The 24984-nt window shown below is 43.5% G+C and overlaps 1 protein-coding gene across 1 annotated transcript in view; it reads left to right on the forward strand.

Annotated features, from left to right (window-relative positions):
* The first annotated feature begins 201 nt into the window (after positions 1 to 201).
* The window catches only part of IQCA1 (IQ motif containing with AAA domain 1), a 114597-nt gene continuing 89814 nt past the window's right edge, over positions 202 to 24984 (forward strand). The window contains exons 1-5 of the mRNA XM_068408100.1: positions 202 to 245; positions 17638 to 17980; positions 21553 to 21666; positions 23856 to 24044; positions 24759 to 24830. Of these exons, the coding sequence (XP_068264201.1) occupies positions 202 to 245; positions 17638 to 17980; positions 21553 to 21666; positions 23856 to 24044; positions 24759 to 24830 (762 nt within the window). The remainder of the gene's footprint in view (positions 246 to 17637; positions 17981 to 21552; positions 21667 to 23855; positions 24045 to 24758; positions 24831 to 24984) is intronic.

Consider the following 24984-nt stretch of genomic DNA (forward strand, 5'->3'; position numbering starts at 1 on the left):
GGAAAAAAAAAAAAGTAAGAAGTTTCACACTCATTTCCACGCAGAAGTGACGCACGTGCGACATGGAAGGCATGGACAACCAGACACTTGGCTTGTATTGTTCCTTCAGCTCTAGGTAGGACATTATTAACCCTTGAGCTCTTGCTGTAACTAATTAATTAGCCAGGCATAAGTTGCTGGTTTTGCTTCTATCACGCAACCATGATAGTCAAACCTAACTCATTCTGGGACACTCCAGATGGAAAGTGAGTCCCGACATACTGGATGCAAAGTCCCTATAGCCTAAATATAAAGAGATGGACAATTATGGGGGAGGGATCATGAAAATTGTTCATCTGTCTTAGCCTTCAGCACTTAAGGTTGGATCCTGATGGGCAGCAGACTAAGAGAGGCTCTCCCAGAGCTTAGAGAGGACATAGAGGGTCCCCTCCCAAGATACCCTCTGGAGGAACCCCTTTCCCTGCACAATGCATCAAGCACATCTGCAGAATGAAAGGTTACCACCAAATTTCAGGTGCTGATGGCTTGTGGCTCCCTACAAAATCACTGTATTTTGGGGTTACTTTCTATTGATATTTTGTTCGTTCTTCTTAATTTTAAGCACAAACAAAGCATGACGCATCCAATTTAGTAAGTGGTTTGGTTTTTTTTTTCCCCTAAACCAAATTAGCTTTCATTGAAGATGCACCAAAATGGAACCTCTAGAACATTTCTCACCATCCTCAAGAACGACTTGGGAAGCTCCAAGGCATCTCCCCGTTCCAGACTAACATTTTATGACTCAGGTTGTCCTTACATCCAGCAAAATCAAGTATTCCCTCCCATTGTATCCTCCCTTCCCTGCTCTAATAGTTTCACTTCTGGAAGCCTTCAGAACACACCAGCTAGAGCCCCTCCTCCCCCAGAAATCTGGGGAAATGAGAGCTGAGCTGCTTGGCCTCTCAAGCAGTTTGACTTTCTTGCTTTTGAGTTGAATCAAACGGGATTAACTCAACAGGTGCTTTACTGGAGAGTGGGAGGGAAAACAAAACACAACACAATGAAACAACAGCCTACGTGCACAACTAGCAGATGAATTCCTCCTCTTCTGGGCAATGAACTGCTAAAACAGATGGCTAACATCCCCTTCTCCTTTAGACCCAAGTCACTCTCAGTTGCTGGCTTTAACGACATCAGGTCCGCCAGAGCTCAAACGCTTCCCTTCAATCAGACAGTAGGTCTGGAAGGAGATCTTCCTAATCCAGACTTAACCCCTGGAGGGCTGAGCTGCCTCCCCTGCCCCTTACTTGTGGTCTTCTCTACCCTGGTCATTCTCAGAAACACCAGCTCCCCAGCTGGAGAGCAAAGGACTTTTCAACAGCCTCTCCATGTTATGCATTGAGTAGGACAGCTGAAGCCAAGACTGCTGCCCTGTGTATTCATGATAACACCACACAGCTATTTTTTTCCACGAATAGAAAGACCATCAAACAGCACACATATAAACTGGCCACATCAGGGACCAGCATCTTCATCCCCCTCCTGCCATGGAAAGCAAGAGGCACTTTGCTGTTCTGAGTTCTCACCAACCCAGGGCTCTCCCGCAGGTTGGTCCCACCAAATCTGTCCGCTTACCACGGCATGAGACATGGGGGGTCAGGTCAGCTAAAATCCCACTGCAATCGAAAGAAGACAGTGACTTATGTTGTGTAGCATTTTCTCCTTGTTTGCTTAAAAACGTGAGAATTTTTGTGAAGTTTTCAGTGATTAATGTGCCCACACAGCCAGTATTAACAGTCAAACTTCTTGTAATTTTTCCACCAAAATCATAAGAGAGAAGTGTATACAACATTTTAAATTGCTGCCTGGTGAGCCTATAAAGTGAGTAAATGGTTAGAGGATCTGTATATCTTAAAAGAAATGAAATGGGTCTGTCCAGAAGTGCCATTTCACACACAATATCGAATACATCTTCACATTACACAACCAAAAGAAATGCTACTTATTTCCAATATTTGTTTTGCAGAATAATATAGAAGCAACCTTTGCCCTCCTCAGTGACTAAAGCTTGACACAGTGTTTGTGTTAATTTATTAAAAATTTGCTAGCTGAAGCCAAACATTCAAGCCAACCAGTTTTCTAAAACCTCTACTAACAAATTACTTGGATAATTGCCAGAAGCCCAAGTCTGATCCCTTTCTCTATTTCCTTCTCACCAAAAAAAAACATCTGATGCGTGTTAATTGTCAGTCTGGATCAACTGCTAGATTTATGCTCGTAGGCATCTTTAAGAGCAGCATCCTAGATAATTAAATAGCCAAATACTAATGAACAATTGTCGATACAGAATAAAATCAATACGCTCCCTGATGTTTCCTAATAGAGTGCTGATGCCACTTGAACTGGCTTCTTTTGAAAGGTTTAGTTTTATCGAACAACATTATTTCAGGAGAGATGATTTGGGGCTTTACTTTTTAACAAAGAGAGAAGTGGAGTGTGGCATGACATTTAATATCTAGCTGAGATTTAAAACACACACTCCTTATAAAGTATGACATTTTATACCTGAAACCACAGGAACATTTCCCACGTTTAAGTGGCAGAGGGAAAATTCTTTAAATTAGATTTGAACTTTATACCTTCTAATTCTGCTCCAATCCTCCTCCTCCATGTACCACGGTCGGGCCTGATGAACACACTGGTGCCGTATCAAAGTCTAATAGACCTAACTGCTGACAAATCCCCTTCGCTTACCCTTGAAACAAGCAGCAAACCTCCTGCAGATCTGGTAGTTAACGTTAACTGGCAAAACAGCTCAGCGACTCATCACAAGGCTAAATGAACTGGTCAGTGCAGCCCAACCAGCAGAGCCATCCCTCCTGGGTGTCAGCATGAGCTGGAAGCTGGCACTGAAGCCACAAGGCAGACCAAAGTCCCCAAGCTTGCAGCAAAGAGCCACCCAGAGCTCCTTTACACATTTTAATCCAAGCCTAAAGGAAAGTCAAACGCCCATCTGCAAGGAAGCCCTAAGCAACATCCCCCCAAGCTTGCCCATCAGAGGTCCTGCTTCTCACTTTCCTGGACTCACGGGTCTGCTGTGCAACTCAGTTGCAACCAAGTCCCCATATGGGGACAGTTGGCTTGCTGTTAGTGCTGTCACTGCCACTGTCCCTTGCAGGAGAGCTCCTCCGTCCAGCCCTCCAGGATGAGGAAGATAGTGGCACGCCGAGGTAGGGCTGCAGAGCAATGTGTTTTTTCAGTGTGAGACATCCAGCAAAATCCACTCTCCTAGCACTTCTTCACAGCCCCAGCTTCATCCAGCTCATTAGTAACATGCCAACAGGTCCCTTCAACAACCCCTCATGTCAGCAAGAGATGCCTCAGAGCACATGACATCCTACACCCCAGGGAGGTGACGCACAGATATCTCACGCCTGTCCCCATGGCCAAACAAGCAATAAGATCCTTGACTCCCAAGTGGTGGCCCAAAGCCTCAGCTCATCCATCCCACATGATGGAGAAAGCCCTGACCCCACCCTCTCCCTTAGCATGCTCTTTGGGCCAGCAACATGCAAAAAACAACCCCATTCCTCCTTCTGTCCTGTGCCTTGAGGGACAATCCAGACCTTTAAGTGCTTTGAAATATGAGTTGCAAAGGCAAAACATTTTCTCTATTATGTTCCTTGCTTTACTTAAGCCTCTACTCAATAAGAGACAGGTGCACTAAGCTCTTTGCCAGGGACTTGCCTTCAGAGGAACAAGGCCCTCCAGTTTTATATGTTATCCCCTTGTAAGCTGACTAGTCACCTCTTAAGCTCATAATAAAAGAATTTTTTGAAAAATGATGGCACCTAGTTTCCAAGGTAGCAGAACTTTAAAGCTAATGTTTGCAAGAGCCTAAGGAATTACAGATGCCAAAAGGAACACGTTGTATAAACCCCATCACCTATTCCTGCTGGATAGATTAAATAACACAGTTTTATTTTTTAATGCAAAGTGATCTGGAGGAGGAAGTCGCTATCAATGCTATACAAAAATGTACAGCATGTGGAATAACAGCAGAGATCTCAGATGGTTTGGTGCCTGTAGGGATTATTAGAGACATGTGATCCTGGAGTGGAAAGACTAAGATACTTCACTGTTTTGACTGACCATCAATGGTCTGCTGAACCTCAGCTGCAATTCAGGCTGCAGTGCTTCAGGGGAAGAGACGAAAAGGGAGGTAAAGGAAAGGAGAGGAAAGTTGGAGATGGGGATGGAGAGCAGCTGCAACAAACCTAAAGCAGAGGTGCAGCCACAGCAGAAAATGTATCACAGGGCAGGCCTTTGAGGATAGCACCATCTGAACAGCCCAGGCAAACCTGCATCCTGTCGCTTCAAAGTATTTGAAAGCTCAAGGATTCAACTGGAAACCTACAGCAAACCAGAACATTTCACGCTCCCCAGTTTCTGTTTATAAATGTCTATTTTCTCAGGCTAAACCAATTACTTATTCACTGTCGTACGCTACTCCCATTTCTGCTACAAAGTGAGCTCCTTTCCCATGGAAAAAAAAATCAACTCTGCTTATTTCATAATTAATTTTACTGCGTGACTTTTCCCAGCAACGTTATTCTTTTTTTTTTTTAAGTTGCCTACATACTGATGAAAATAAAAAGCCCCTCAGCTCATGCACAGGCTCCCTGCACACTCTCACACACATCACTTTTTTGTGGCTTAATTTCCCATTTTTAAAAGGAAGATGTTTGTTTCTCCACAACTTTTTTTGGGGGAGTGGAGAAGGAGAGGTGAAGTGAGTAACAGGCATTGCTTCATCTGTAATACAGTTTCTAGCACAATATAGACCATCCTTTGCACTGTGGCACTAAGGTGCTAACAGAGGACAATAAATTCAGATTAATAATTAACATCCATATCATATCAAGTAATCTTGTTGCTCTCATTTCAATTGCTTCAGAAAGCTTCCTGCTTTTTTGTCTCAAACTCATGCAATGGATTGCTTGGCTATTAATTTTAGAAGCTACTGAGTGATGCATTGCAGAATAAAAGAACTAAAGTAATTTTCTATTCCGACTCTAATTCCTGAATTTACTTATTGAATTGCAAGCATTACTCCCTTTCTCTTGGAGATTTAGGAACAGTATCTTGAGACCTATAGGAAAAGGTATATTGCTTAGGGGTTACAGTCAAATTAGTCCTTAAAACCACACACACTGATAGAGACAGTATTACTGGGACTCTGCGGGTAAAACTCTTGGCTGAAAAAAAAGTTTGGCAAAAAAAGTGATGGACAAATGCCCTCATTAATGGAAAGACAAATGTGACGTTCCCATCCAGGCTATGAAGACTCGGTTAAGGTATTTAATAAGAACAAAACACAAGTTACTTACTGCTTTTTGAGATCCCTCGGACTTGCAGATGGATGAGAACAGTCACTGAAAGGAAGCAGACAAATTTCTGATGTAAGCCACACCAGCATGAAGAGCCACTTTCACAGTGACACAGCTAATTACAAGCGGATTTTTACACCATTTTCCAACCCTCCCCAAAGAAAAAGCAACAGGTACTCAAGCTTGCTTACTCCCCAAAAAAAACGCACCAATCCAATACACCAAATGAAATCACACAAGGGGTATAACCGTCATACAGCTGAAAAAATAATACACCTTCCATGCTTTTTATTATGGTCTTGATCCTTCAAGATTCACATTTTTAAGCTTTTCTTCCAAAACCACGGGGGCTAGGAGTTTTATTTTGAAAACTCGATAGCCAAGAGTCTCACCTAATTATAAGAGCTGTGGCTTTAAGGGGACAAAAAATAAAGCAAAGGAACACAGACACCCAGAGATTTATGGCAAAAAAACACAATTGTTAGCAAAACATTTATTGTCCTAAACTTCTTGCTTTTTCCCTTCCCCACCTGCTCTGCGGAGGAATGCTTTTTTTCCCCCCAAAAAAATGTAACGTGCAGTAATCCTGTCTTGCTAGCCTTGATTTTTCCCCTTTTAAAAAAAGGAACCTTTTAATGTTCTCTAATGGATGATTCTCACTCTGCATACAGGCAATAAAATAAAACAATTATTTTTAAGAACTGTAGCTTCACTGCCAGCTAGACATCATTTACAAGGAGGTGAAACAGCTGTATTGCCCTCAAAACCAGCCTCCTACCAAAGCAGGGCTCAGAAATTACAAGTGCGATTTCACAGGCTACATCACAACATGCTCCCATTTCCCCCATTGCTGATTTTTTTTTTAATATTAAAAAAAAAAAGAGGAAGCAAAAAATGAGCAAACTCTGTGATGAAGTGCCAATAGGTGGGATGGAGACAGACATCGCCAGCCACTCTCGGTGTACAGATGTGCTCAGTTTGGGGATGCAGCCGATAGAGGAAATACAATGCACAAGGCAGGTTTCCAGCTGTTATGAGAGAATAAATAATAATAATAATAAACTGTTTTTTAAGTGGTACGGGAATAGAAAACCACTAGAAACTTGCCTTGACAGGTACTTGGGGGGAAGAAAAAAAAAAAAGAGGAAAAACGCTAATGCAACTGAGACAACCCCTTGGGAGGAAAAGGAAAATAAAAGGGAAAAAAAGAAAGGGAAAAAAAAGAAGAAAACAACGGTGGAAACAAAACAGAAAAAAAAAAGATGGGAAGAAAAGCGAAGAAAAGCGAAGAAAAGCGAAGAAAAGCAAAGAAAAGCGAAGAAAAAAACCAGGAAAACCAGGGGGAAAAGGGAAGACGGAAAAAAAGGGAAAGGAAAAAAAAGAAAAGGAAATTTTAAAAAAGGGGGGCGGGGGGGGGGGGAAAGTAAACCTCACTTTCTTCGCAGGACCGGTCCCGAAGCAGCACCGGGTGGGGCATCACCTCCCCCCCGCGTCCCATCTCCACGGTAACGGCGGGGTCGGCGCAGGGCGCCCGGTTGCCCGGGCCGCGGAGCAGGCGCCGCCAGCCGGGTCAGGGCGGGCCGGGCCGAGGCGGCTCTGCGGCGGCCTGGGGATCGGTGTGGGGGCGGCGGGCCCGGCGGGCAGCCCCGCAGCGGAGGAGCGGCCCCGCGGCGCCTCAGAATGTCTCAGGCGTGAGTAGCGCGGGGGCAGGCGGGGGGCGCGGAGCCGCAGGTGCCCGGGCGAAAACCCTCTTTAAGGGTGGGGGAACACACCCCACCGCCCTCGCCATACCTGCAGGGGAGAACACGGCCGGTGCTACCGCGGTGTGTCCGGGCCCGCCGGTGCGACGCCCGACCGCCCCTTCCCGCCGGGACAGGCCGCGCCGCCCGCTCGCGGCCTCCCCTGCAGGGGCGGCGGGGGTCAGGCGGCCCAGCGGTGCTTTGAGGGGGACGGGATTCGGCTCCCAAAGGAATCAGGTCACCTTATGCCCTGTTAATGTTATTCGTGCTCGGCCACTGGGCCTCTTTTCTGCTTTTTCCTCTCCTACAGACCAACGTTTGCATGTTTTGTTCTGTAATGAGCCCAATACAAAGCTTTAGAAGTTCACTTGCAATGACGGAACGCTGATGATGGCATTGCATCAGCATGCCTGCAAGGAGCCGTACTCATTTCTCCAGAAATAATACTGCGATACCAAGCCCCTACCTTAAAAAAGCAGCATTATTGCTGCACTGCAAAGTTAGAAACTTAAGTAGGAGTCTTTCATGACATTATCCCTTGGTATTTTGCTGTTTGCTGCCTTCAGATGCAGCAGTACAAAAGCCTGGGCACAGCAAACCCCGTTTGGGGCAGCTCTTGTTCCCAGTTCTGAGCTGGAGGTGGCTTGCTCAAGTTCACTAAAATAATAATAATAAAAAAAAAAACCCCACACAAAACCACACCTCAGGCAGTATTTGCTGCCGCTCCTCTCCTGCTCTGACCTGGTCAAACCTGACCATACCCAAACTGCTGCCCAGCAGGTTGTGAGCACTGCCACTGCTGGCTTCTTACCCATGGTCTTCGCCTCTGGCATTGGCTGTAGCCCCCTCAAAGCCTCCTGTTTCTTTTGCTCAGTGTTCTCTTTCCAAACTCCAGCTCTTTGCCAGGTAAAAGCCCTCAAACTCCAAAACATCCTTCCAGCCTCAGAACTAGAGCAGCTCTTGTCACCTCCACATTGGGTCTGCTCCAGCCTCCTAACTCGACACATTTGCAAGTCCCAGCCAGGTGTCACCACCAACTCCACTGCTTTCCAGCCAGGCAGCTTCGTTTTCCTTGCTCCTTGGCTCAGGAAAGAAGGGGGAACTGAAAGGAATAAAGAAAAACATCACCAAGGGCACAGGAGAGACTGTCTGGGGGCTCTGTCCGAGGACACAGACTAAGCACAGCCTCCAGCAGCCATAAGTTTGAGGAAAGTTTGGTTAGGTCCCTGGCTTAATCCAGTGCAGGGCTTGGCTTGGCACTAATCGTGCCTTGCACTGGGCACGGCGACTCAGTTAAAGAGAAATTCACAAAATAATGGATAGTTATCTAAATTGCATTGTTTAAAAGAAAAAAAAAAAAACACAACAACAAAAACAGAAACCCACAAAAGTGGTGTTTGACCTTTTCCAAGAGTTATCTCAGAATCTGTCATCCCTACTAAGTGTCAGAATCACGGCTGCTCTTATTTGAGCTAGATTAACACCAAAGGAATTTAGTTGAATATAGCTAGAAAATACTTGTGCTTCAGCTGTTTGGCCTAACTGGGTTTAATTTGAGTAGAGACAGAGGTTTTTAGCATTTCCTAATGCATTGCCAGCATTGAACAGCAAATCCATGTAAACATGATAACAGCTCTGCACCACATGACAAAAATATATACAGTTCTGTTTCCAGACGAGGCAGTGACGCTGGTAAGGGACTGCTGTTCGACGTTGAAGCTGCCTGGCTCGCTTAACTATACTCTCTCTATAGTTGTGCACAGCACTGCATTTATAGCCAGGCTAATGCAGTCCTTTGTAAATACAAGTCTCTATACACCAGTTCATCAATCATGCATCTATAGAGCTTAAGTTAAGCAATGGGCTGGATAGTTTTGTTTTTTCTACACCTCAGTGTACCAGGTTTTATGGACAGTTTGTGATTTTCTTTATTGCCCCAGCAACTGGATTCAGGTTATCACCTGAGAATCTCAGCATTCCTTTTTAAAAAAAAAAAAAAACAAACAAAAAAACAAACACATAGAAGAAATGTGAATCAGAAGTGCTCCCAAACCACCAGGAAAATAGAAAGTGCTAAATTCTTACCTAAATATATATACATGGCCTTAAAGGTTTAATTTCATTATTTTTAAATGGTTGGGGCTGACAGTGCTGGCAAATCCATAAAAAAATTAATGTTTACTGTTCGCAGCCTTGTGCGTTCCTCCCCAGCACAGAGCTGAGTTGCAATCAGTGCCAGTAGTTACGAAATAGGAGCACGCTTTACTTTTGTCCTAGGCTATCTTGTTTTGCAAGGTACAGCTAAGTTGATTCTCAAGTAAGTTACCAAGGCTACTGCTACGTGATTGTATGTAGTGAGGTTATCCTGGCTAATGCTAATTTAAAAGAATTTTAAAAGCCACGTGACAAAAACATCTTATAACAAACTGCCTTACTTGGAGGCAGTGAAGCAAAGAACTAATAATGCAATGGGTTTATGAGAAAGAACTTTGGTACTTTGGGCAAAAATATTTTAGGGGACTTCATCTTATCTGGCTGGGAATGGCTGCCTGTCTTGCCATCTCACATGTAAGACAGACTCCATACTACAAAGAGGTAGGCACAGCCGAGTCTATAATCCTGATTTTTCAATACTGTACAGCCACATCCTGTGTCCCGTTATAGAAACGCTACACAGCACATAGCGTTTTTTTTGAGCTTGAGGTAAACAGCTGCTTTTTTAGACATCTGGAAGAACAGCTGCTGCACACACAGAGAAGTTGCATGCGCCTCGTGCAGCCGGTGGGACGTGCTAGCCGTACTAAGCGTGCGCATGGGGCAGTTGTCTTGCACGCGCCCCAAGTCAGAGCGGTCAGGCGGGCAACTTTTGCAGCACAGAGTCACACTGCACATAATTTACGTGTCTGGGATTTCAGTATTTCCAGTCAGTTCATGAAGCGTGTTTGCCATCCTCAAGGCCCTGGGATTTTAACAGAGGTTGCGGAAGCGTGTTACTCCACTGCTTCAGTCAGCTTTGTATCAGGATAGAGACAGGACACTGGGGAAGTGCTCAGCTATACTCTCTGAGGGTCAGTAAGCTCCAGCAGCCAGCCAAAAGACAAGTCAGTGTGTCCAGACATGCTTGACGTTTTCCAAGGGCAGTTGTAGTGCTCACGAGCGCACATGCCCATTACAGTTGCTGTAGGGTTGATTCAGAAGTGCTGGATGTATCGCACTTCCTAAAGTAATCAAACCCCAGCATTTGCATACAGATGTGCATTCTGTTCCAGACATTGAACAGGATATTAACAAAGATTTTTTGCATTTATGTTTTCCTGCTGTGTTTCCTCCTCTTTTACGAATTTGTTTACCATTTACTTGACCTGTAGGATCTTGACCAGTAATTTCTTAACTTGTTCTAGCCGCCCTAGTCCAGACACGTTCAAAGCTAAGCCTTGGCACTGCTACCATTTCTACCAGGTTTTAATCAGTTACAAGACATTTGCCACTGCCACCCAGGAGCTTTAAACAATCAAAAAGCTTTAAAATTTAATCTCATGTCACAAATAGAACTTATATTCATTCAGTGCTTAAATATTGATCGAAGACAAGATCTTTAGCATCTCCCCTTCTGCTTCTGATAGAAACAACTGAAGGAGAGCTATGTATTTTTTTATTACATCCCCAAAGTCAGTTAAAGAAAATTAAGGTTGCAAAAACAAAATGTAAGAAAATGTCAGTGCAACTTTGAATCCCTTCTCTCTCCTCTACTTTACGTGGCTGCATTACGGTGCAGTTTCTTATGTTGTGATCACATCCTATTTTCTTCCCACAGGGCCCCAGCCTCATTCAGGAATTGGGCTGTTGTTGAAAATTTCTTTTTATCCCCTCATTCAGCGTGTGGCCCCAGGCCATATTCTTCAAATTCCATCCAAACGCCACAATTATTAGCTTCCTCCTGAGCATTCCTAGCATGTTCTTCTCTCATACATCTCCCAAGCATTCATCTTTGCCCCTCTTTCCACCCCTGGTGAGCATTAACATGTCATCCTGCTTATGTTAGAGCAGGAAAACAGAGATGGAATTCAAAATGATCACAACTAAGGCTCAAAGCTCCAAGTCCCTCCCTTGCCTCCCTTCATCCTTAACGAGCAGGTAGGGAAAGATCTTGTGCATTACTCGTATGTTGCCTCCTTTGGGAAAAAGCATTGTCAGTGGAAATATCCCAGCAGCACTTGTGCTAGAAAACAGTGAAAGAAGAGGCTACAGTTTTCAAGAAACTAAGGAGACAGCATTAACTTTGAGCTTAAAGCCTCCTGATCCTAGCAGAGGCAGAGCAGCACCCAGACACAGCATTTGCCCTTTGTGCATGCAACTGTAGGCAGCTGGACAGGCAACTGCTCACTCTTTTTGTTAAGGGAAAAAGAAAAAAATAAAGTGATGCACACAGGATGGTTAATGCTGAAATAAACTTCATTACAACACTCAGTAAAATGTGGCATAGGCAAATGGTGCTTGGAGCTTGAGTAGGTAACGTCTTTTCAGCTCTGGCCTATTTCTGGCTATCCATCTCTCAACAGAGCGCTCACTACAGTATCTGCTGCAGCAACGCTACACAGAAATTGGATACAAGTTACCAAAGCTCCCCTTCCCTTTCATGTTTCCCTGGCCAGGAGGAATATTGCTTGCAAGGGAGAGAAGGCTGCTGCTCTCCTCCTCACCTCAAAGCAAAGGGCAGCCTCCAGCCCAGGCAGGAGCTGTGGCCTGACGGGCAGAACGACAGCCCTTGGAGCCTGCCACAGCAAAGTTCAGCCTGGAATAACATCTCCCCCACCTTACTCACTTTGCTATGTCCTCCTGTAAGAAAACAGCCATTTTTCCAGCCAGCCTTATGAGAGTTTGGCTAGAACAGGTGCTGGAGACCTGCTGAGGTGCAACATTGCCACTGCTGCTTAGCAAAGCAGGCTTCCTCGCCTTCCCTGCAGTTTCCCATTACATTTATGCCACAAAATCTTTTATCCCCTATTCGCTTTCTGTCAGAGTACCAAAGACTGCAACTGGAGATGACAGAAGCATAGAGCTGTTCATGTTAACAATGCCAGCAGGCTGTTTTCTTCCCCCGTCACAACCAAAGCCTGTTGAGGTTTATCCTTTATTTTCCCCACATGCTTCAAGCTCTGTAAAACATGGCTAGAGCAAACAATGTTACGGGAAGTCATCTGGCAGTGTTACACTCACCACCAGCTAAGAAGTTTGGTATAATTGTAAGCCTGATCTTATTTTAGGAGCAAGGCAAGCCTGACTGAGCTCAGACCCCTGAGTCAGCACTGCTCCAGACTGCAGGCTAAAGGCTTTTACAACAGGAATTGATTCAGACAACCTTTCAGTCAGTTTGGTTGTGTCATAGGGCCACACTGATCTCTGCTTCTGTCTGCACCTCTCCACCCTCAAAATAGTTTTGTCTATAGTAAGACAAAAGAAAAGAGAGGGCTGCTCATATAATATATTTAGCCCTGCAATCTCCACGCAATACCTGAGCAGGTTGTAGTGGGGGAAGAGGTAACTGCTGACCTGAATAAACCAGCAGTCATTTTAAGTCTGGTGACTTTTAGAAAGAGAGAAGGAAAAAAAAAAAAAAAGAAAGAAAGCAGCAGCATCTGTGCAAGCCCCTTTTCCTCTTGGGGCCTCACTTTCCCCTCCCAACCTTTGTCTCTTGTTTCTTTATTTTACAGAGGCTGCAGGGCAGGGTTTCCCTCCCCCGTGTTTGCCCAGGGCTTAGCACAATGGCTGACCTGTCAAGCCCCCAATATCTAGAGGAGACCCTGAGGTCTGGCCTCTGCACGCACTTCCTTGTCACTTAGACCCACATCTCAGTCACCTCTCATCTGCTCGATGACTCTTGTCCTTATCTGCGCAGTGGCAAATATGTGCTGGGCTCCTTGTGCCAGCACACAGATCCCTGCCACAGCCCAGCTCCGCACCCCCTTGCTCTCACAAGCCCTTCTAGTGTTTTCTCCATTCCCTGTTAGTTGGCCCAACACAGTGCAGTCTCATCTTCTGAGACAGAAGAAACACAGGTAGCTTGCAGTGGCACCGTATATGCTTCAGAAATGTTTTAAAACGTGATTTAACACTCATTTAATCAAGAGTTTCCATATGAGGTGAAGAGAGCTGAGCCAAGTCAAAGTCAAACATTTCCCCTTCCATCTCTTTACATGTGCCCACCCATCAGAAAAAACAGTAGGGCCCATGCAGTACTACACTCTGCATTTACATGGCTGGCGTGTGAAAGCGTGAGATATTTCTGTCCTCTGAGGTTAGCCCAGGAAAAAACAGGCATCAAAGCAGCCTGGGCTCGGCCCGTATACAAATCCAGAGACAGACACAGCTTGGAGTGCAAACTGTGCCACGTCCTGGAATAACAGAAATAGCGTTCCCTTTGGCAGCTAAGCAAAAACACCAAGACATTTTGGGGGGAAAAAGAAAAACCACACACACAAAGGTAACCTCACTGATGCCAGATTCCACTTCTGGCTCCAGACTGGTCTGAAGGACAGTTTGCACGCTCAGCACAAATCCTTTCCAAGAAGAGCATGCTTAAGTCTCAAAACCAATTCAACCCAAGTAAGCAGGCTAACCTCAGCTGTACTCAAAACAGACTCATTTTTCTAAGTGTAAGAAGAGATGGGTGTCAAGCAAACATGCAGAGCTAGAGGACTCTACAATATTAAAATGAGGCAATGCATAATGTGGCAGGATTTTAAACATCTCTTTACAACGTGAGCAGAAAAACATATTTCTAAGCTTCCCTCTAAATAAGCAATAATAGGCTTTATTTTGAGCAATAAAAGTGAGATTCAAGCTAAAAGTCATTCTATGACAAAACAGTCATCTTAAGCCATTGTTTTAGATTCCATTTCTACTTTGTGGGAGTGAAGAGAAGGGACATCAGTTAGGAGGTAAAGCCTTGACCTTCCCTCCAAGCTGTAAACTGCCAAAAAGCACTCTAGGGGCTCTGGAGTTAAGTCACTTTATGTGGTTTTCCCTCATCCCATTACAGCATTACTTATTTTCCCCATAACACTCCTATTTTGTAGTTGCTATGACAATTTGCAGCATTATTTATACTGCTATACACATGCAGAGATCAAGAGACAGACTTCCTTCTTTTCCTGGATTTAATAATCTCATGCCTTGAGTAGGAAAATTATGCTCTGTCCTGCTGGTTACCTACACTAGTAGGCTAGTTAGATGCTCTAATCCAATCTAATTGTGATGCAGTATCATCCTCAGGCATGGATACAGCTCACAACCTGCGCGTTACAGAATAGGAACAAACCTACAAGCAGAATCAGTAACAGTAAATAAACAGCCAGTGTGCTCACGGCTGTGTTGTACTCCCCCTTCAGTGCATGGAAGCAATTTTGAGGGAGTTTACATCTTAATGCAGAGAGAGACCAAGCAAATAAGCAAAAATTCAAATAGGGATTTAGGGGTCGCATGCTGTCTGATGAACAGGCAAGGAGAGTCAGTCCTGTCTTTTGCTTTTAACGCGTAACCTTGAGGACATGCATTACTCCTTCTGACTACCCTTGAACACGTTTGTCACCAAAGCTGAAGGGCTCCTCAGGAATACAGCAGCTCCGCTGAGTCCCCCAGCAACACCAAGCACATCTGATCCTTCAGACTAATCCAAAAGTACTCCCATTTGGATACTAGTAAAACCTGAAATAATTATTTTAATCCTGTTTTGGGGAAGGGAAACAAATGGCTGTACATGTGTGCTCTTGTTTTTAATCAGGGTGAACCAAAGAAACACTCTTCACATTTCTGCTTGCGCTGTCCAGTTATCAAGTAGCTGCTGTTCCCCATCATGTGCCCAACGAACTGCAGCACTGGGGGCAGGGCCCCCTAAGGTGTCAGTCACCCTGACTGCAACAGGTACACAGGAGCTATTGGCTTATCACTGCTGAAAATTTAGCAGTTCCACATCAATCTTTTCCTTCAATACTTCATTTTCCAGTGGGCCTGTCCCTTCTTTTACCCTCATTTACACAGAACGTCACTGCTGCAAGAGCTACAAACATGCCTTATATCCATAGTCTTAACATCTGACCCACAGCAATGTGCCCGCAATCATCTTAATACTTATCTGATAAACTAACGCTTTACGGAAGCAATTATGTTCCATCTATATTGCCTTATGTTAACATACTCTGAAGGACTAGAGTGCTTCGCCCCCCTCCTCTCTCAAAAAAGTCATTCAAAATATAAAAAGAAATGGGATATTAGCTGGCTCAGCAGGAGGAACCACTTGACATTCCTCAGTCAGAGGAGGCAGAAAGGGAGGTTATTATAAATTAGAGTGGACAATCGTGGAGTCGGTTCTTGTTGCGGCACAATCTTGACTCCATGCAATAACCTGCATTTGAAACACTCTAGCCCGAGGATACCCACTGTTCATAAATCAGCAGTATGGTTGTGGGGACGACCTACAAGGCTTCCTCAAAGATTTATAACCTCCCCACTATCAAATGGTCTGTGAGTAGGCACAGCTAAGCAAGTACAATACCGCGTTGTTTCCTTCTGGGCTGGAAAACCCCACGAACCTCACACCAGCATACGTTCTTCCGTGTCCTGACTTCAGAGGAAGCGTACAAAACTCCCATTGACAAACCACCAGCAAAGCTGTTAGGTCAAAGCTAGTGCTAGTCTTGTTTGTGCCAACCTTCTCCACTCTGCTGGTTTTATTTTGTTTATCTCCTGCACCTGGGTTAATTGCTGCAATTGAGTGATTCGGATGGTGCAATAGGATGTAAATGAAGTAGGAAAAAAAAAAGGGAAGGGAAAAGACCTGGGTGGGCTGCAGAGGCATTAGGAAAAGCAAAACCAGCTGCATCCTGCAGAAACCCAGGTCAGCTGAAAAGTATAATATGCACTTTAAAAAGTTAATGGTGCAAATTCAATAGCAGGGTTCAGATTGTTGATGTTTTTGCTGATGGCTGCAGGGAGTCCCAGCAGCCCCATCAGCATCCTGGACATGCAGCACACACCCCACACTCAGGCGCTTGTGGGCTGGAGTTTGTCCTGTCCACCCCTCTGGTCCCTCTTGCAGCACAAGCCTCGGGTCATTCTGAACTCTGAGATTGGGAGTGATAAGATCAGCTGACAGAGCTCCAACATTTATTATCAAGCACGAGCAATGTTAACAGCCACTCAGCTTTCTTGTCGGAATTAATATACAAGCACTCCCTCAATGCTGCTCAGACCAGCCAGAGATCTGCTCTGAAAGCTCATCTAATGGAGGCAGGGGCCTTTTACTGTCTTCATCCTTCTTTGAGAGGCTCTAGAACAGCAAGCAATAGCTAGGTTAAGCACACAGATGTGTCCAGATTGCACCATTGAAGCCAACAGCCTTTGTTTCTAGGTCTAAGAAACAGAAGTCAGCTTTCCCTGTTACCTTAGCCCAGCTTTCCCCTCCTGCTGCAAACCCGGCAACATCAGTCAACTGTTTTTCTCCCAGCATAACCGAGCCTCAGTACAGAAGAAATTTCTTAGCTCTGCTAGTAGAGAAGCATTTTCAAAGACGTAAGATTTTTTGATACCTGTCACTCCCAAGAGAGTGTCTCCACTTGGCAAAGAGAGGTTACAAAGTAGAACAGGACCTAAAAGGGTCTTTCACTACCATAGACATTAGCACCTTTAAGTGACAAACCTGCTGCTTGAGTTCTCTGATGAAAAGCCTCATTGCCCAGAGTCCATGTCTTCCTCCTTTAGGATGATTTCCCACAATATTCTGCACTGATCTGGCTTTTACTATGAAAAGCCACTGACAGACAGTCCATGCTCCCATCAGAGCTCCACCTATTCCTACCAAAACTACCAAGTAACAGCATTATTGCTTCTGGAAATAAAGCTGGCCTTAGGTAACATCTGCCATGTCACGTAGTCCTCTGGCTACTGGACCAGACATTAGCAGTTGTTTAGAGTGCAACAGTTGCTGCCATAGAAATAAATTATTTTCCTCACTTCCCATTTGAAATAGTGCCCACAGCTATGCTCTAGCATTAGCACCAATACAGCCTTTACCCTATGACTAGCTCTGAGCAACCCCTTCAGAAAGGCAAAAAAGCAACACACACTTTAGAAACATCAATTGGTTCTCATCCCAAAGACAGAAAAACCTAAAAGAGACCTTCCCCCATCATAAGGGCTTTAGGGAAGTCACATTTTCTATTAAATCGTTGTCTCGGGTAGCGTAACTGAATGAAACTCACGACTCTATCAGGGTTGCAGCTTCAAGCCTATGTTAAGGACGAAGTCAAAAAGCTCAACTTTTAAGCTTTCATTAATAAAACAGGATTTTAGTATTCCTATTTTTAAAACAATCAAAGAGAAACTTTTGCTAATAGTTTTTAAAGTACATTGTAGTTAAAATCTCTTTATAAATATTAACGGCTCACATTTCCAGGCTTGCTTTTTGGAGAAATCCACATACATAGAACCCTGGCGTCACTGTGTGCTCTTACTTTCATGTTGGGTTAACATAGTCTCCTCTTTTCAAATAGCACTTACAATAAGGTGTGGGCAGATGCCCAGAAAGACCTCGACATCCAGCTCCAGAGAGAAAGAGAAGAGTTCGTCCAGCCAGAGAAGGACCGCGTAAAAGTATTCGAGATGTTAGCCACTTCCTACATCAAATATGTGCAAATCTGCTGTAAGTTGGAGACAGCCCATGACCAACTCATTCACCGGCAGAAACGGAGAGCTATTCGGCAAGTGCTAGATGGTGTGATTGGCCGGATCCTGGAGATAAAAAAAGAGATGGTGGAGCTGGAAAACTCGGAGTTTAATTACATTGATAATATCCTAGAAGATCTAAAGCTTCTCCCGGTAGGTCTGCCTCTATTATGAGCAAATTCATAGGAATTTGTCTGTCCTCTGTTTTAAGGATAGTCACATTTACTTGTACTCTGTGAAGTTGTGCCAAATGATTTAGCTTCCTGCACATTCACTAGTATTCTCTGTGATCAGTCATTATGGCATTTTTATTAAAGATTGGAGTATATTTGATCTATGATGAGTATTAGGTATTGAAGCGAGATTTTAAAAGCTGATCTGCTTGATCAGTGTGTTGCATTTCTGCATCTCCATAGCAGCACAGGCTCTGTAGATGTTTTACTGGCACATGTCCTAACATGAAGTCATATTAGCTTAGACAGCTTCACTATTAATGACAGCAGCTTGACTCTGCCTGATTTTAGTGTGGGATTAGATAGAAGAGATGGGCAACTGATAGCTAAAGTGCAGTCCACTTCAGTCTGCCCTTTGCATGACTATGAATCAGCCTGGCCTCAGGCCTCTTCCAGGGATTACAGGCAATGCTAAAAGTTGCACAGTCTGGTCTACTAGTTTGTAGTACAATGAACTACTAAAATGAGAAATCTAAGACAAGTCCCTTACTGTAAAGGAGGCAGGAGCGGGGAGCGTGTTCAACATCCAGGGTTCAGGACTGCATGATGTAAAAGCAGCCCCCTGACAGACAGCCCACTAAATGGATATGACAATAAGGCAAAGTCTTGAAGCTGTTCTCTAAAAGCAGTATGAAAAATTAGCTGCAAAGACGTGGTTACTTCTCTCGCAGACAGCTCCACCTATTGTCAAAGTCATGTACCGCTGCTTTTGTAAAGAGAAAGAAGAGTGGAGCTTTACTCCCTTTTTTTTCAGGATCCCAGTTAAAGTGAGATAAATTGCCTAATATATATAGTATTATTTTAAGGTTTACAAACATGTTTATGTTTGCAATTGCACGTGGATTTCACTCTGCAGATTTAGGATAGTAACTGCCATGAATTTTCACCAGCTCTTTACCTTCTACGTTAATCGCAGCAGAGAACTATTTTAAACTGCGAGAAGCCATAACTGAGAGCATAACACATCTCCAGGGAAATTGATCCTTCAGATCATATTTTCAAATCATTAAGCAGTACACTGTTTTCACGACTTGTCAGTAAAATCCACCTGCAGCAAAAAGTTGGCAAGTCTGAAAAGTCATGCTTGGCATCTATTTAAAACAAGCACAAATTCAAATTCCTGCACCCCACCTTAATTTTAAGAAGGCATAGCATACCTACCTACTACAAAAAAAAAAAAGTCACTGAAGAGATTCAGGGTTTTTTTAAAGAAAACATTTTCTGTAGCAGATAGGAATATTTTATTTAAAAAAACCCCATAAATCTGTAATCCCATATTCGTGGTTCCAAAACAAAAGTACTGGCCAGCACTTGACAAATAACTGCTGTTCCTTAAAGAATCTGCCCACAAAGGATATCTCTAGTCCTTCCTTTCACTGTATTATCACAGGCTAAAATCCAGCATGATTGTAGGCAAAGAACACAACAGAGGAGTCTCATTTTATATCTTATGCAATAATATCACATACTTTTTACTATATCATTGTAGCGTCAAGCTTCATCTTTCTTTACTTCTGTGCCTCATATTTTTGTACAGTTGCTTTCCAACACTCAGTCACTCCATTTCCTGGGGTAATTGTAAAAGTATTTGGATACACAAATCCCATATGGAGTCGGGAGTGGCTAAAAGGCTGCAAATTTGACTTGAGAATAAACATCACAAACTCAACTTTTCAATGCTTGGCCCCAAAAAGAGATTAGGAGAAGCAGTCTCCCTACTTGCTACCCCTTCCAGCCCCAGCATTATGGCTTTGATCTCACCTTCACAGTCCAGAATCACTTGTAATTAAAGCCCAGGTTAGACAGAGATACTCATCACCCCTACACTGACCGACTTGCACCGCTACCTGAGAACATAAAAAGTATCTTGTCCTATGCTATTGTGTCCAGACAAACCGCTTTATTTCTTATACCTAAAACCAGCCAAATTTGTAATCCATTCTAGAGCAATTTGCACTATTAAAGTGCAATGTATAATCATTTCCATCAACAGTCAAGGATGTTAGAAAGTGCAAACAGGGAGCTTAACAAGACAAATATTCAGAAAGTTTAGCAGAGCAGAGCTCTGCATTGATAAAATCACTAAGGATAAACACAGTCCTACTTGGGAGCTTTCTTACGCTGCCATAATAGGGATGTCCCCATCTGTACAGTGTGCAACTAAGGGAATAAGTAACGAAACCTTTAAGTTGGCAGTTCACAGGGCTTTTTTTCATTGGCTACAGCCTTCCCTGCAAATTCTTGCTCCAGGAATCATAAGGCCTTATTGCTCACAAGCAGCACATTTACCATGCGCTTGTGTCAGGGCAGGAGCCCCGCTTGTTCTTTACAGCCAGTGCTTTTCTTCTCTGTATCTGTCCCCACCAGAGATGGCATTAAGGCTGCAAAGGATCAAGTCAAATGTCTCCCTGAACAGGTCAAAGGCCACCAAGTTTCCATATCAGGCAGAACACAGAGCACTGATAGCACAGCATCAAGTCTTGTACCTGTCTTGGGCTCCTTGGGGAAAAGGACCGAATGTTCACATATACCTCGGGACAAATTATCGCGTGACTTGACTTGGCAACTTCTCATGAATAGCACAACAGGGTAACTACTGCCTGTCTCCCCCATCCCTCCTTCTATTCCTCTGAGTAAATCATTTGTTTGAGGAGAAATTCTAGATGTTCCTGAAACAGTATATAGGGAACATGGCACCAGTATGAACCAGATCTATGAAGACACATGTCCCCCCACCCTCCAAAAAAAAAACCAACCAATACTTACCAGTAGATATTCTTGGAGAATTATCTCTACTCTTCAATAGATAGAACAGGTTATGTCACTCCAGAGCATCTTAACTTTTGCAGTGGTTTTTTTTTGTCTGCCTGTGTCTTTTTTTCATTTCTCAACAAGAGTGAAATTCTACAGGGGAAGAATTCGTATAAATGTAAATCAGTTACATCTTTTTAATGACAGAAACAAGTAAAGACCACCACTTCTAATCATGCCTGATTTTGAGAAGTGGCTGAGATATCAGTCACAAACCGTGACAGTTTGTCTACAGGTAGAAATACCTGTAGACAAGCAGAATTGTGCTTTGGTTCCTTGTGACGGTTAACACAAAATGCAAGAGAACAGATCTATGTTTTCATGTTGATTAAAAAAAGAAGTGGGATGATCATACAACCAGAGGTATTCAGTTTGGTGGAAAATCATGTTTAAATTTCTGGCAACCCTGCCAAATATTTTAACAGTTTGATAATATAACTGAGCCATTATAAAAAGAAAGATTTCTAGGCTACTGTTGTTCAGAAACTGTGTTGATTTATTTGTTTTTTGTTGAAGTAGGCCTTAAGTAACAGCTCAGCAGCTGTTACAGAGGTCAAATTCCCCAACACTCCAAAGTATTCCACAATATCAGTCCAATGTAATTGCTTTGTAAAGGTATTCAATTAATAAATTGATTTTATCCAGTTCTAAAAAGCATCTCATGACTACTTCTTCCTCTAGCAAGACATAGAAGTACCTATTCCAAGGTATTTCATTAAAGAAAAGCTGGAAGTCCTGCAGCAAAGAGAGAAAATCCTTGATCAAATTTTGCTTAATGCTGGATTGCAAACACAGGTAAGCATACCGCGTACCTACATAATAACATGCTTAACTTTTTTAGTTTATAGCCACATGCATCTGAACACTAGCCACTGAAGTGAAAAAGTACTTTTATAGCAGTTAGGAAGTAAAAGTCTGTTTACAGATAAAGCACAAAGAAAGTAACATTCAATTTTCCTTTCTAACAACATGCAGTCACATCTTGAGTCTGGTTAAGACCAAAATGAATCAACTCTTCTTTACGCGAGTGTGTCAGAGAAAGGGCAGCACGTTGGCCAAGTTTAGTAGGTGCTTTATTTGTCTAGCATAGCTATTTGTCTTTATTTGTCTCATCACGTAATTAGTCCTACTGAAATCAAGTTGGGCTTAAGTTTTACTGAACCAGGATTCCTGACTGGAATGGGCAAAACTCAAGAGTTCAGGTCAGCGCAACTGTTAGGATTCAGTTGTTTATAACCCCTGAACAATGACTGCAGTCTCTACAGCTACAGAGCTACAGCTGCTAGGAGGAGTAGAAAATTGAGTTTTGGCAGAGCAAAAGTCATTACTGAGAAGTACATGAGCGCTCCAGTGAAGACTTTTGGATTTGATATACTTTTGACCTTTTGGAAATGGCGCATTGCCTACAAGCAGTCATTGCTAACCCCTTGAAATAAACTGTGCCTACATGTCAAGATGACTTAGATTCATAGATGTTACAGCCATAAGCGACAGTCCTGATCAGACCACTTAGTCAAACTGCTGCACTGCCCCAATCCTTGAATTCTCCACCAGTAACTGTGCTGTTGCAGGAAGTCTGCGTATTGATCCCAGAAAGCAATGGGGGGAAGGTTCCCGGGGAAAGAAACAGCACCAGTCAGAGGCAATCCACAGAGACAGAGCACAGGCTCTTTACTAGATTACTTTAATGGGCAGCTGCAGTTCTCTTGGCCTCCACAGTAAATCTCTGCTCTCCTAGTACTCTGATGTTGGTCTGTGGACATCCTCTGTTTTGGCACATTACATCTTGAAGCCTTTTTGTTTCCCACAGTTCTGCTCTCACCCCTTTTCAGCGTGGCGTCTCTTACAGATGAGACTATCTGATGTGCAGCCAGCTCACCCAGGAGCACCAGGCTCTTGCACTTTGGGCTCTGGAAGAGTCCAAGTCTCCCTTGCAAAGATGCTACAAGAGACACACAGGATTCAATAAACACGAATAAAGTAATCTCACACAGGATGAGTGCAGTGCCCTGTGCTGCACTTCCAGTTCCCTCACCGCTGGGATTGCTAGAGGGTTGTCAGCACTTCTGCATGCAGCGTAGCAAGCCATGTACACTCAGGAAATCCTAACTGCTGTGTAACCAGCCACTGTCTTCTTCAGTGTCCGCGGCAGTGCTGTTACAAGCAGTCTAACATAAATCAAAAACAGTGGAGTTCATCAGAGGAGTCTGCTCTGCAGATCATTTATGCTTCTGTGTAATTCTGTTACAGAAAGCCCTGCTGAAAGTGTACTATAGCGAGCTCCACACAATATATAGAAGCATCAAATCTGAACTGTCTCCAAGAGGGGGATTAATGTCAAGAAAGGACAATAATTCAGCTTTTCTGTGGGGAGAATAAGAGTTTAACAAGAGTTCTCAGGAGTAAGAAGGGGGAGTCCCTCTCCCAGCTGCACTGTTATGATGTTTTTCCCCAAGCCTTTACTGTTCGGGCTGTGCTGACCAGGCCTGGGCTGGCTCAGAACAGCCTGTCCTCCCCTTCAGCAAGAGAGCTGGGGTCCCAGCAGCACATCCAGAAACCCATCCCTTCAGAAAACTAAAAGGAAGACGTTCCATAGCCTAAGAAATTCTCCTTATATTAGGACAAAGCCCTATGGTTCTTTCTGTCTTTTTTCTCACATGGATAAGTTCAGTGCGATGCGTAAGCCATATAGAGCCGTTCTTGCTTCCCACTATAGCATTGGGCTTTCCTTGTCACACATCAACACGTCAAGTTCACTTTCTACTAAAGGTCCTCAGAACAACACATCTCTCAAGATACAAAACTTCCAAGATATTACAAGATAGCACTGAAACAGGAGTCTCTGTGACAGGGATTTTTTGTCTTAGAAAGTTTCCACAAGAAGTTCATTGGTTGTTTCATTTGCTAACGGAGGTAAGCAATTAACAAAACACATAACTATAATACTTTGCTTTGTCCATTCCTTTTTGGCTATGCTGTTGAAGAAATATGTCCAGGCCATAACATTTGAAGAAGCCATTAAAGTGATCCAGGTTGCAGAACGGGCTCGCCAAGGCCGTCGTCGAGTGGCATTCATGAAGCAAATTTACCTTGAAGAGAAGAGAGAAAGACAAACTAAACTTCAGATCCCGATGGGTCCAAATCCAGATGATGCTGCCACTTGCATTCAAAAGGTGAAATCTCCGATTTAACAACAGTTCTGGCAGAACTGAATAACGATGTTTGTAAGAACAGCAGTAGACAGAAATACAGCTTATAGGATGGGAAGCATCCTGAAATAGCAGCTTTCAGGGTGCCTAGCAAGGTGAAATGCATCATTTAAACCACTTAACAAAATGAGACAGGACCCTAGCTGTGAGATCAATGGAAACAGTCCTGCACTGGCAATGCAGGATGACTTTATAACCTACTTGTTTTTCCATTCCGATTTTTATGACCTCAGTTGCTCTTTCTGGCATCCCCTTGGAATCCAGTGCATCTCAGGGAATTCATGCCTTTTCCTGTGATCTCTAGGGAAAGAGTTCATTCCATAACTTGAAAAGATGAGAAAGGGGGATCACTGCTAAATTCCAGGAAAAAATCCTTGCACATGGATAATTCGGACAATTCAGCCTGGTGAGAACAGGAGCTCAGTTTAAATCTTAAGTCTAAACACTTCTTGAAACCTTCGTAGTGTTGTGTTTAGAAGCTAGATATACCAGTATGAGGGGATAAACCTCAGACTTTGTTTTTTAAAAAAATCGCAGATGGAAACCTGTTAAAGAGTAATAGTTTCAATTCTATATTGTGCCTTTCCTTCCTCTATTTGTTTTTTTCCTGTGTCTGCCACAGTAAAGGAAGCTGTAACAAGGCCCATTTATCTCATTAGAGTTTTGTTTACAATTCAGGTTTGCCGTGGATATGTCCAGCGCAAGAAAACGGAGAAAATGAGAGAAGAGGAAATGATATTTCTGGGGATGGTAAGTAGTGCTACCTAGAGAATACAGAATGCCACACTCTGTTTGTTCTTCAGACTTTTGTGATTTAGCAGAAGATGAGAAATTAATTTCTAAGATTCTTCCTATTTTAAAAGGAGCCTCTAAGGAATACAGAACTAAACTGAAATGACAGATG

This window comes from Nyctibius grandis, chromosome 9, assembly GCF_013368605.1.
Source record: "Nyctibius grandis isolate bNycGra1 chromosome 9, bNycGra1.pri, whole genome shotgun sequence".
NCBI lineage: Eukaryota > Metazoa > Chordata > Aves > Nyctibiiformes > Nyctibiidae > Nyctibius > Nyctibius grandis.